Source organism: Thunnus thynnus, chromosome 8, assembly GCF_963924715.1.
Source record: "Thunnus thynnus chromosome 8, fThuThy2.1, whole genome shotgun sequence".
Taxonomy (NCBI): Eukaryota; Metazoa; Chordata; class Actinopteri; order Scombriformes; family Scombridae; genus Thunnus; species Thunnus thynnus.
In genome coordinates, this window is record NC_089524.1 from 5,851,388 (window position 1) to 5,864,919 (window position 13,532).

The following is a 13,532-nucleotide window of genomic DNA, read 5'->3' on the forward strand; positions in this document are numbered from 1 at the left end:
AGCTCACCCTGTTGTTTATACGTACGCTTTGTTCTGTAGAAAATGATCGAGGAGGTGACTAATCGGCTGGTTAGGCTCGTTCGGGGAGCCCTTCTTCCCGCCACCCTTCCGCAGGGGGAGCTGAACCTTTACGGAGGCTGGGAGAACAAAGCGGAGCTCACCGGAGCCTGGCTCACGCAGATCATACACATCGTCAGGTTCTCGACGCTGATTGTTTGAATATGAGTCTTACTGATTGTGTGCGGATCTGATACGGATACTTTGTGTGCAGGAATTCTTAATTTCATGCCTGTCATAACATTTAATAACCTGTCTCTCTCTCTCTCTCTCTCTCTCTCTCTCTGTTTCCTCTCACGTCCAGGGGTTGTCACGAGGCTCTGTCTGCCCTCGAGATCCCGAACGATTTGCTGCAGGTGATCCAGGATCTGCTGTTGGACCTGAGAGTCAACTGCCTCATAGTGACTCTGCTGCACACAACAGAAGGTGAGAGAGGGCTCAGAGTTATGTAAGGAAGAGGGTGTTTTAACTGATTGAAATGAAAAATACCAAGATTTATAAAGAGCAGAGATTTTATGTCTCAAAATGCAAATAAGCTTCTAATTATCAGCGTGTCCCACTTCCATACTACTTACTAATTCTAAGCAGGTTTTTATTACGTTGATTGTTCACACTGAATACACTCACCAGCCTCTTCATAACGTACACCTGTGCAATCTAATGCAACCCAACACAACAGCTCTGCTATAAACTCTACATTTATGAAGCTTATACATTTTAAATGTTTGTTGACATTGTCAGAAAGGTGATAATTCTACTTTATGTTTAATATTGAGGTGGTAGTGGTGCATTTTATTGAATGGTGTTTCTAATATTTTGTCCACTCCATTAACATACATGAGGTGGGCAAAATATTAGGAACACTTTTCAATGTAAGGCACTCCAGTACGCCACCATCACCTCCACCCGCTACGACTTCAATAACAAACATAAAGTAGAATTATCAACTTTCTGACAATGTCAACAAAAGCTGAAAAGCTATAAATATCATAAATGTAGAATTTATAGCAGAGCTTTTGTATTGGACCACATTAGATGAAGTTTACTCAGAGCGGTCAGTATGTATACAATACTAAAAAAAACACTCCTGAATGTGCTACAGATATACTCTATATGCTTTTTGACAATTAAAAACTGAAGCTTTATAATAATGTCATTCACAAGATCTATTTATGCTGCATTTATTCATCCATTGAGTATTTTTGCTGGTCATTGTCCTCAAATGTCGCTTTTTAACTCATACAGCTTCCAAGGTAGTAATGAAGAATGTGTTATGAGACTAAAACCAGACATGCTCGGTTTCACTTGTGGTTAGGCATGGTCATTTTGAGAAGAGTGACTGGTTTTCACTTAACTTTCCCCCCCCCCTCCTCCCGCACCCCCCCTCCTCCCCCTCCACACACACACACACACACACTCACATCAAACTGTGGTCACGGCAGCAAGAGTTTGATTTTTATATCATGTTGTGGTTTCCCCTCAGAAACAAATCCTGTTTATATTTTCATTTGTAATGACCCTGTATGAAAGTGAACGCGATTCATATTCAAAGAGGCTTTTTTTTTTTTTTTTCCAGTTCAGTTAACTGTTGAAAAATGTGAAGTTATTGCCCTTTCAATTCATATGTGTGCTTTGTTTTTGCACTCAAGATGTCAAGAGGCTCGCTGAAAAGGAGGACTGGGTTGTAGATAATGAGGGAATCACTAGTCTGGTAAGGATGTATTATTGCATTAAGCAGTATATTATATTTCATGATGAAAAATAACACATCAGACATCAGATACACGCTAAAACAAATATAAATATACTAATTTTTCACCTTCACTCTGCAGCGTTCTTCATAACAATAAGAAATAAATTGGCTCTTGCTAATATTTGTATGTGTTTTCTGTTTCCTCTGACCATTAAAGACACAGTGTGTAACGTGTCTGGGGGTTTTTTGACAGTTTTTTGACTCATAATGTGTTTACATCTGTGCAAGCTGCTGTTTCTTGCAACATGTTCAACAAGTTCAAATTTGTAGAAAAATTTGCTGGAACCAGTTTTTTTCATCATCTGTGTTTCTGTCTTCTGTGCAGCCGTCGCAGTTCGAACAGTGCATGGTCCAGATGCTGCAGTCGCTCAAAGAACCTCTGGAGATCAAACCGGGAGAGATCAACGTAAGATAAGCTCACGCAACCATTAAAGCCATCGCAATAACCAGAGTTGCCGTATGATAAGCATAATCACAATTTTGACTCAGCTGAGTTAGTCAGATTAACGCTTAGTTTGAAGTGTCCGATGTTTCATATCAAATCATTTTTTGTTTTCTATTGACAAGACTGATCTAAACTGATCTCATACTTGAACTCCTACTACTGCAAAAAAGGCTGCTCCTTTTTAGGTTGGGCCAAACACAGGAGATTAATAAAAGCATAACTGAACTAAACAAAACTAATAAAACAAATTTTGCATACTTAAGAATCCTGACAAAGGATCTCTACGTTTTCTCTGTAGTGATAAAAGAAGGTACAGTAAACTTATTTAGTTCCCACAGATGGAGAATCACGATAAATAATAATTATCTAACATTTGAGAAAAGCCGTCAGATTTTAGCCTAAATCCTGCAACGCTACAATTAACAAAAAGCTGTCATATAAGTTTGTACTCACACAAAGGACATACTCATGATACTTAACCCGTGACAGACAAAGTGGGATTTCACTGATGCGGTTTGTTGTGTTTCACTCTTTTCTTCAGGTGCTGCAGCTGGACCAGGTCCAGGACCAGGCCTCAGAGCTCAGCGTGAACATCATGAAGGTAAAAATCTGTCAAAACTAACAAATTCGGTGTCGTTAAAGATGTAAGAAGGAAAGTAGGAAATTAGTAAATTTGATTCATAAGCCCATTTAACATGCACCCACAATCTTATCTCTACCTTCACACTGTCCTATTTCGGGCAGCCATCATGTTTCTCTCACAGTCGACATGACAACCGTGAGAGAAATGTGATAAAATCTTGGTTGCCCGTCAAGATCAAAGTTGCCATGACCCACGTTTACATGAAATGATGTCGAATACACATGTAAGCTATTATCAGGCTACTAATAAAAACCTCAAACTCACTCAGCAGAATTGGCATGGTTTATGACATGTCTTGCATCGTTTTTTTTTTTTGTTTTCTTTCTATTCACATCATAGTACCGTAATTCATCACACCTCACATGACTCAACATTTAACATTTTACAGTGTGATAAAGACCCATCTCAGACACTTTGCCGCGCCGTGACCTTGCAAGACCGTCGTTATCGCGCGGTGTAATGGTGCCACACAAGCGATTATGCAGACAAAAGTGAGATAACTATCTTTGCAAAAGAAGGAAGGGTGAGAGTTAGTGCTCATCTCTGAAAAAACCCCCCCCCAAAAAAAAAACAAGTCAAAAATGTTGGTGTAGTCTCGGACTTTAACTTACTTTAACAGCATGAATCCAAAGATTAATGTCCAGGCAACTAATCCACGCTTTCACTTCTAGCAGGTTAGATTACTGTAATAGTCTCTTCTCAAGTCTCCCCCAAAAAAGAAAGTCCTAAAAACTGAACACGTCACACCAATTCTCAGGTCCTTGCATTGGCTCACACACAGTATGTTGTAGAATAGTGTTAAGAGAACTGCTGCTTTTCCATAAATCTCTCAATGGTTTGGGACCAAAACACATCTCAGCCTCTCAGGTCATCCGGTAGAAGAGATGCTGTAACACACATGGAGAAGCAGCACAGAGCTTGAACATCATGTAAAGCTCTCTGATTGGCTTTGTGTATGAAATCTGCTATACAAATACTTTCCCTGCACCGACTCACCTTGCGTGAGCCTCGGGTGAGTTTATCATGATATGTGAGATATATCCACAACATGCCTGACAACATGTGTTCATCTCAGGCTTTCATCAACTGTTTGGATCAGCTGAGCACTAAGACAGACGGAGAAATTAACACATCTCAGTAAGTATTTCAATTTTCATGCACTTTATCTTTAATTACAGTGTTATTATATGTTAAAAATGTCTCCTCCCGTGTGTGTGTGTGTGTGTGCTCAGCAACGTTTCAGTGGACCTGTCCTCTCCGGATCGGTTTACCAGCATTCAAGAAGGCTTCAGTCCAACATCTGTAAGCTTGATGTTTTTTTGTTTTTTTTTTTTCCTTTATTATTTCCTTTAAACTGTGTTTGTTTAACACACCTTTAAATCCCACGTCTTGTGACTGCCAGCGTCACTAAAGCGTGGGCCTTCTCCTTTACACAACCAGACAAACATGTGTCTCACTCATTCAAAACCACGAAATGTTATCAGGCTGTTTCCTGGTTGTGGACAAGAAGCAGATACGTCCTCATTTCCTGTAAGTTATTGAAGATGTTGGTGAAGGGGGTTAAGCGTAGGGGAGGAGGAGGATGAGGAGGAAGAAGAGCAGGGCGTAGAGTGCTTCTGGTAAAGGGAAATGGAGCAAGGTGCAGACGGGGCTTTCCCCAACCCCAAATATGTGAAGCAGTCAGACTCAAGTGAGTGCAGCTGACCAGAGTTAAGAATAGTGTCACTGCTGATATAAAATCTGGCATTTGAGTAGTTGGCAAGTTAGAAAACAAAGCCACATTACAAAGTAGGACGGTACCAAGCTGCTGTTACTAGTAGACAAAGATTGGTTCACGTTAAGCTTGTCTGTAGGCCTCTAGTCGCGGTAAGAACTGTGAAAAACAAAATAGCAGCCAATGACGACATCATTTGTGGTTGCCACAATGTAGGCTAACCTTCATGTCAGCAACCCTGTCAGAGTTTGTTTATTAATCTGAATGCATTATGCATGTGTGTGTGTGTGTGTGTGTGTGTGTGTGTGAGCATGTGTACGTGTGTGTGTGTGTGCGTGTGAGCATGTGTACGTGTGTGTGTGCGTGTGAGCATGTGTACGTGTGTGTGTGCGCGTGTGTGCGCATGCTCTGACACTTATTTCTTTGTGAGGAATGTTTGAGTTTTACACCTTGAAAGTTTGGACATTTTTAGAAAGCTGATGATGACTTTTGAAAAGGAAGAAATTATGAAAAGTGGAGACATTTTTGTTTGGAAGACATGTTGGAGAATTAAAAACATTTTCAGTATTTGATGAGGACATTTTCAGTAATCATGGACATTTTAGAAAAATTAGAGCTTTTAAGGAAAGTGACAACATTTTGCAATTTGAGGACATTTAAGGAAAGTGAATTGGGGACATCTTTAGAAAGTGGGGACACTTTTGAAAAGGGAGGGCGTTTTAGGAACGTGAAAACATTTTAAGAAAGGGACATTTTCAATAATTCAGGACATTTTTTGCAAAGGGAGGATATTTTAGGAAAGGCAAGATATTTAAGTGAAGACAATTTTAGGAAGTGAATGTATTTAGGAAACGTGTGGGCATTTGAGATTTAGATAAGATTAGAGGCAAGGAAATGCTTTGTGTGTATTTGAGTCCTCACATGTATAAATATCTGTGGTGTCTGTTTAGGAACAACGCCTGCTGATCATCCTCAGTAACTGCCAATACCTGGAGAGACGCACCTTCCTGAACCTGGCCGATCACTTCGAGAAACACGGCCTCACGGGGACAGAGAAGATCACACGGGTCGGTGACGTGTACAGTAGCTCCCATTTATCCTCCCCTTTTTTTAAATCTGCCACTGAGCTTTTAGATAAGTGTAAGATCTTCAAATAAATAAATAAGTAGTAAGCAGTTTTTCTTGCTCACACAGTCGGTGAGAAGCTGTTGTCATGAGCAACGGAGATGATTAGAGATGCTAAAGGTCCCCTCGCTTTTCTGAGCAGAGATATGACTCTTATCTTGAAAAAAAAGTAAAGGTCATTGTCTTGGAAGTAAAGTTCTTCTTTTTTTTTTTTTTTTTTTTCTCCTTTCTCATCTTCACACATCCATTAAAAGACACACACACACATAACTTCACACAATGACTAATGGTTGAATCACAAAGCAAAGAAGTGTTCGGTTGACTTTCCAGTAAAATAGGTGAACAGCATTTACTTTGAAAGATCAATTTAGACTTTTTACTCGCGTCTCGTTAATAATTTGAAAGAATGATATGAGTGTCTGTTTGTCTAGATTTCTATCTCGAAATATCTGCAGATAACACGGTTTCGAACAAGGCTCTGAAAAATAAAAAAAAAAGAATCCCCGATCACACATCTGCCAACCATACGGATGTCCCCTCACACGTTATGACTGCAAAAAGTGAAGATAAGATGGAAAACTAAATAAAATAAGAATAAAAACAATAGAGTAATAAATGTAAAGTGTATAAGGAGTGAATGCTAACACCAGTGGCTAATAGAGTAACAATAAAAGTAATATTACACATGATATTGAATTTATACAAAGTTATAAAATACTGAAAATTTGCAGCACTAAAACAATTGCATGTTATAATCTGTATATGCAGTAAAAGCCTCTTCCGTCATATAGGTATATGCAGGATTGGATTGTCCAAATAAATTATTCTAAGACAACTGCTATTAAAAACTGGACCAATTAAACACAAAGAGAAACAATTAAGAGCATAAATCTGGAGCTCAGTTCATTATATTGAATCAGATTTTTTAAATTTGCAGTTTGGCTCTAGATGAATAGTTACAGGATCACAGAGGTCATTATAGGTCATCCTCATGGTAACGTGAAGATACGTGCCAAGTTTCACGACAAACAACTAGATAAACATGCAGTATCTTTATACACATCAAATAGTTGCTTTGTACGGTTATTTGTGGTTTCCAGGCGATGTATCGTATTGACTTTCCCCTGATTTTTCCCTCAGAGCCACCGTGAGGTTGACATTTGTGGTTGTGAAATATTTTGATAAATACAGCATTCATGTTCCCCTTTGGATGAACTGTAACCACTTTTGTGATCTCTTAATAAATCCTCTTAACATCCACCGGGTCACCGGCGACACGCTTAAGCCAGTTGTAAGCGGCAGCATCACGCAGTAATGAGTTAAAGCAACTGGCACAATTTGGCCAATTGGAGATGATTGGAGAGGTTTGTGGTGACACCAGTGACCCCACAAACTAAAAACTCCCATAGATGGTATGTGTAGATGGTTTATGGTGTTCTGCATAGTTGTGGTATAAAGCGTGTCCTAATTATTGTTATTCAAATATATGACTCATTATAGACGAGAGGACCAAAAACACTTTTTTGTGCCGTTTGTGTTTTAGCCACATGCTAAACAAACACATTTCCAGAAACTAGAAGATGTCACTTGTCAAATGAAGCCTTATACATGCATCATGGCCTTACAGTTCCTCTGTTATAAGCTTTTCCATTTGGGAATGCCCAATAGGGGAAAATTCTGTAAAAAGGGTGGATGTTAAAGGGTTAATTTTTCATCAAGACCCACCATCAAGTCAAAATTTCAATTAGTCCAACACTTTGGTTTATGACCATTCACCAATAAATGCAGCACTAATAACATTCCCTTCAGTTTCATCTGTACTTTGTGTTTTGTGCTAATTAGAAAATATTAGCCCGCTAAGATGCTAAACTACGATGGTGATCATGGTAATCGTTACATCTGCTTAGCATCAGCATGCTAGCATTAGCATTCACTCTCACAGAGCCGTTAACTGGCTGCAGGCTCTTTTGTTGTGGTAAGATTTCCTGTGGTTGACCCGCCAGGTGAGTGTGGACGCCGTACGGGAGCTGGACAGGAAACTCTTCGACGCCTACATCGAGAGGCGGGCCGATCCCATCGCGGGTTCTCTGGAACCCGGTATCTACGCTGGATACTTCGACTGGAGAGACTGCCAAACACCTACAGGTACCTTACAGCAGAGCCTCATGGGACGTGCACTCAAAAAAAGTGAAAAGTCATCGGCCTGTACGTGCTCCTTGTGTGTCACAATGATGAACCCTCGCGTGTTAGGCGGAGACCGCGGTGGAAATCACCCCAGAAAACCACTAACTGACCCGTGTAATATCAGAAATCGGCCCTTAACAGTCCTGCGGGGTGGGAACTCAACATCTCCGGTCTGATTTTGCGCTGTTGCGGTTCACATGTGTCATGTGTAAAGTACAGCTCTTTGATGTCTTACTGTAAACACCACAGAGATAATTCTGTTGGTCCCCTTAAAGTCTCATGCCCTTTGCGTTTAAACTGTGGGTGTGCAGCGATATGTGTTTATGAGTTTAGTTTGACTTTTTGCTCACCAGATGCACTCCAAACCCAGGTGAAACTTATATGTGTATATGTGGTTTACCTTAGCACAGGATGTGAAGCAACGTTTCTGTGTGTGTGTGTGTGTGTGTGTGTGTGTTTGTGTGTCTGCTCTGAGTGAATATTCAGATGGGCAGCAGCTTATTACAGTGTGTTCTAAAAAAAAAAAGGCAGTACTGATCGAAAGTTGGGCCTTGCTCTGGTCTGTTCCTGTCGGTCTGTGTCTATATGTTGAGGCTGTATGTGAAAGAGGAACATTTTGGACACTAAACCGCATTTCTAGGATATGATACTTTCACTTGTTGCACTTTTTGCGTGCGACTGTGGGCGGTGCAAGGCATTAGAAATCCAGTTTCAGTGCTTTCGGTCTTGTTGTCTCTTGTTGTTTCACTTTTAAAGTTTACTTAATGTTATTTAGATTTTACTTCTAGGCAACATGGTGACTGTAGCTTCTTGTCTTCCTCACACAACAAAGCAAGTGACACATGCTGTATTGTTTGTAAAAGATCTCACACAGTTCAGTATGTTTATTTATTTGTTTGTTTATTTATAGGAGACAGTAACACATTAATCAACGTAAATGTGCCGAGGTAATAAAATGGATAAAACACGTCATACATAGCAGAATTACAATCAAAAGAAGGAAAAAAACTGGAGAAAATGTATCACAGATCTTTGTCTGAACAATCTTAAACAGACGATACAGTCAGACAGGTATAAAACGCTACAAATACGTTAGTTAATCAATAATAAAGACGTCATTCATGATCACATATCTGAGTAGATTTTAAGCATATTTTAAGTTTGATTTTAAAAATGCTGTACAGCTGCAGCTCTCACAGGAAAAGCTGATTGTCCAAGTTGCACCTATTTTATATTAATATTTTATATTAATGAATGAATAAAGACAAATAAAGAAACATGAAATCATTTCATGAGGCTACAAATGATGGAAATCTAGATAATGTTTTATTATATGTCAATAAACTGTACAAAGACGCATATTTATTGGTTTATTGACATAAAAACAGTTAGCTAGCTCTTGAAACAGAATATGACGACACCACTTTCAGTCCATTTTGATTTTAAACATGTAAAAATAAAAAATAAAAAAACAACACAAAATGATTTTTCCTCACTACATTTACAGTGAACCTGTTCCTCAGTCGAGCACATCTCTTCTCTTTGATCATGATCATTTTATCAGATAAGTCTGATATGTGGCTGTATGACTTTTGTACACATATAGATTAAAAGAAGCTTCCCTTTTCATGAACTGAAAGTTTGCAAAACAGTTTGCATTGAAGGCATCATTTACATAGTCAGCTCTTTGTTTTTCTTATTCGAGTCCCGGTAGCTCCTTAAAATCTATAGTTGACCCCCGACTGTGCTTCTGTTTCACGAGGAAATCTAAAAGACAGGTTGTTGCTCCTGCACCTCATCTGTGGACGTTACCTTTCTCAACGTCCCTACTTCGCACAGATGGGAGCCTTTCGAGTCTTTTGAGTTTGGGTTTGGGAAGCGCCAGGATGTTACTTTGAGGTTGAGTTCATCATAAATCATGTCGCATCTCCTGCGTTTGACTCCGGATGTGTGAACGGTTGATATCCTGCTTCACAGGCTGTCTGCCCAGTTGGATGAATAAAAGTTATCTGCTAGTCAACACACCGTTAGACTCCAGTTGTTCTCTGATGAGATCACTCTAGTGTAATGAGTGCACGTCTGGCAAAACGTCTCCAGTCAGAATGATTATCTACCTCGTTTAAATGACCCAAATAGTTGATTTACTGACTCAAAATCATCTCTGAAGCTCTGCTTTCAGTGGCCTCGTGGGAGAGGTGAAGAATTATGAAAACTGTTCCTGTTTCTTATTAGCTCTCACAGCATCTTGTCATCCCACTGTGTCTGTGTTTTGATTGGATCTGTGTCTTCTCCTCCCTCAGGTGTAAGGAACTACCTAAAAGAAGCTCTGGTCAACATCATCACAGTTCACGCTGAGGTACAACTATCCTCTTAAACCCTCAACACTTGTTCTTTCCTCAAACCCCCTTTTATTTATAAGGTTTTCAACTTTCTCAGGTCTTCACAGTCTCTAAGGATCTGGTACCTCGGGTTCTGTCTAAAATTGTCGAGTCAGTGGCGGACGAGATGTGTCGTCTTATGCAGTGCGTCTCTTCTTTCAGTAAAAACGGAGCGCTCCAGGTACACACTGACACCGACAAGCACACACACACACAGTTAGAGAGTATTTTATCACTCATAGTAAGACCTTGACTCATAAGTCGACCCTCACATTTGTTGGGGATTTACCTGCCGTTTCTGATAATGCCATATTTCAGTTCAAGCTGCCAACTGCTGACAGTTTGTGATGTGATTATATCAGCTCTGTTATCTCTCTCTCTCTCTCTTTTTTTTTTTTTTCAAACCCCGTCCCCTCACCCCGCACTTCCCTTCCTTAGGCTCGACTTGAACTCTGTGCTCTGAGAGATGCCATAGCCACATACCTAAACGCTGAAAGCAAGTGAGTGCGGCGCGCACACACATTCACATGGTAGCCACAGACGGGAACTCACATTATGTGCCCAGTGATTTATGGCTGTGAATGTCACAGACATAAATCTTAGCAGTCGCACATCCCTCATTACAATCCCTATTTATGTTACTTGGTGGGTTATAGAAAGGAAGTGAAAGTAATCTGGTTCTGCTGTGTGCATGCGCTGCGGTGTTTGCGTGCGTGTGTGTGTATGCATGTATGTGTGCATGTGGGTAGGTCGGTGTTTATGCCTGAATACATACTTGGACTTATTTTGAACAGTATTTTCTGGTCGCAGTGTTAATAAATGTGCTTTTAACCGGTGTTTGTCGTCTTTTAGTGAAAGCTTTAAACTGGCTTTGGACGCCCTGCCTCAGTTACACAACGGAGCCGATAAGAAGTGAGTCTGACGCTGGCACATGTCGCTAATAAATCGACCTTTTTGGTGCTTTTGAGGTTAATCTCACGTGGGGTTTTTCCATCTCTTCCGCCAGGTTGCTGGAGGAGCAGCTGAACAAGTTTAAGAGCAGCATGCAGCTACAGCTCAACTGCTTCCAGCCTTCCTCCGTCCAGCCTGTGAAGAGATGAACCTGATGAACGTCTGTTCTGCACTGTCAGTGTTTCTTATCTGTCTGCAGATCAACTTTAACTCTTTATCTTTTCAGTTATCACTTTATTGTTTACTCATCACTCTACTCGTGTGTCACTTTCAATTTCTGCTTCACTAGGTCGAACACAAAATGTCTGTTCATCTAATCTTGTACACGCTAAATGAGTTGATTTCATTGTTACTGTGTTGGACAGTCCCATTCATGTTGGTTATGCTAATTGCACACGGGCACACAATGTACAAGTAGTTAACCTACACTTTTTGAGAAAGCTCTGGGTCACTACTGGGATTGGAGGCCATCACCAGTCACAAACTGGAGTCTCCAGTCCACTCCACTCAGAGTCAAATATGTGTCTTGATCACTCTTTGTACTGTGCCATCTCAAATGCCCAATAAAATGAGACAAACTATGTTTAAATGTGATGTGTTTTCATTCGGTTGTTTTGTCAGATCTGATTAAGCTGTCAACTGTATCACACGGCGAGCGAGCTTTTCGTCAATGACGCCTAGAAAGTTGAGCTCGACGTTTCCGTTTGTGATTTGGCATACAGCATTAGTATGTTTGGTAAATAGTTTCAGTTACCTCTAATGGCGACCTCACCCCCCCACCCCGGTTAGCCCCTTCAGCGAGGAATGTGCGAGCAGGCAAAATATCATATCACAAAATGTATCTTCATTTCCAAGGTGTAACATCAGATGATCAGATTGACTGTCATGTTGACTGACTGATGGCAGCTGTGATTTTTTTTGGGGGGAAACCAAATCATCAGAGACAAAGTATAAAGTGCTATAAAGAGAACCACATGGTGAAGTTATCCACCCCAAAAACAAATCACTCGTTTCTCGGCCCGTAGCCGAACTGTCCACCAGATTTCACAGCTAGATACTTCTATTTCGCATTCGTTTTGAATGTACTACTATTTTTTTTCATTACAAATGATAATATCAGCTTAACAGTATGAGTGAAAGGTTGAATCTTTGAAAAATGTACATGGATTTCAGAGTAGTATTTGGTATGTCCCCCTTTTTAATGACAACATGAACTCGAGCTGGTGTAGACTCCACAAGTTTGTGCAAAACTTGATGACCCACGTTAATCCCAGCAGGATTTGATGACATTTAATGTTCCAAAGAGCTCCTGTGATGTCACAGTGCTCGGCTGTCTCAGTCTTCAAGTGCCCCCGTAAACGTTCAATGGGCTTGAGGTCAGTCGACTGTGGAGGAAAGTCAGGACTCCTTGGTCTTCTTTGGTCTTTATGTGGTTCTTGCAAAGCTTTGAGGTGTGTTTAGGGTCATTATTATTCTGCAAGACACCGCCAGACTTCAATATTATCCCACCGACATGTTTGTGGGTTTGATACTCACATGAACCCTTCTGTTACTGCCATACATCTCAAACTTGGATTCATCAGTTAATGGGACTTTTTTTCCCTGTCATCCATTGAGAAATGCTGGTATTTCTCAGCCCACCTCAAACAATTGGCCTTGTTTCACCTCTTGAGTAGTGGTTTAGAAACCGCAACTCGTCCAACTCGTCCTCTCGAGACCACTACTTCTCTTGACAGTTACTGCTGATTGGGAGTCTTGTGTTCTTTATTTAGCAAACGCTGTATGTATGACGGAGTTGCTTTTCTATCTATCTAAGGAACTAAGCGTTTGATCTTCTGATGCTGTGGTCAGTTTTGGTCTGCCTGATCCAGTTTCTGCAAAGTGTTTTAGACTTCCATGCACAGCCACCCCCCCCCCCCCCCTCTAGAAACCTCAAATCTAGCCGTGATTTGACACTGAGAAAGCCCCTCTTCTCTTAAAAAACCATTTTGACTTCTGACACTCATTTCGTTCTGATGCCATGTTTCCCGATATTACAATGCTACTTAGTGAGCAGTGATCTGCTGGAAACGTGAGGAACAGCCGAGTTTATAACAGGTGAACAGCGGCTGCAGGTTGAGAACGAGCCTCTGATGAGTCGATCAAATCCATCTAAGTGTCGTCTGAACGCTTCCATGGAAGAGATACAACTTAAGGAAATCTGACCTTTTTGTACAAAGGAGTTAAAACGGTCAACGGCACAAATTTGCTTGAATTCTATTGCTGATAGATGAGATATACTT

At 40.5% G+C, this 13,532-nt stretch overlaps 1 protein-coding gene across 1 annotated transcript in view; it reads left to right on the forward strand.

The window, feature by feature from the left end:
- The window catches only part of exoc2 (exocyst complex component 2), a 56,921-nt gene extending 45,088 nt beyond the window's left edge, over positions 1 to 11,833 (forward strand). The window contains exons 15-28 of the mRNA XM_067596214.1: positions 40 to 197; positions 362 to 483; positions 1,707 to 1,768; positions 2,136 to 2,216; positions 2,797 to 2,856; positions 3,974 to 4,035; positions 4,131 to 4,200; positions 5,563 to 5,679; positions 7,741 to 7,882; positions 10,222 to 10,277; positions 10,358 to 10,480; positions 10,738 to 10,799; positions 11,152 to 11,211; positions 11,306 to 11,833. Of these exons, the coding sequence (XP_067452315.1) occupies positions 40 to 197; positions 362 to 483; positions 1,707 to 1,768; positions 2,136 to 2,216; positions 2,797 to 2,856; positions 3,974 to 4,035; positions 4,131 to 4,200; positions 5,563 to 5,679; positions 7,741 to 7,882; positions 10,222 to 10,277; positions 10,358 to 10,480; positions 10,738 to 10,799; positions 11,152 to 11,211; positions 11,306 to 11,399 (1,269 nt within the window). The 3' untranslated portion in view covers positions 11,400 to 11,833. The remainder of the gene's footprint in view (positions 1 to 39; positions 198 to 361; positions 484 to 1,706; positions 1,769 to 2,135; positions 2,217 to 2,796; positions 2,857 to 3,973; positions 4,036 to 4,130; positions 4,201 to 5,562; positions 5,680 to 7,740; positions 7,883 to 10,221; positions 10,278 to 10,357; positions 10,481 to 10,737; positions 10,800 to 11,151; positions 11,212 to 11,305) is intronic.
- Positions 11,834 to 13,532: the final 1,699 nt, after the last annotated feature.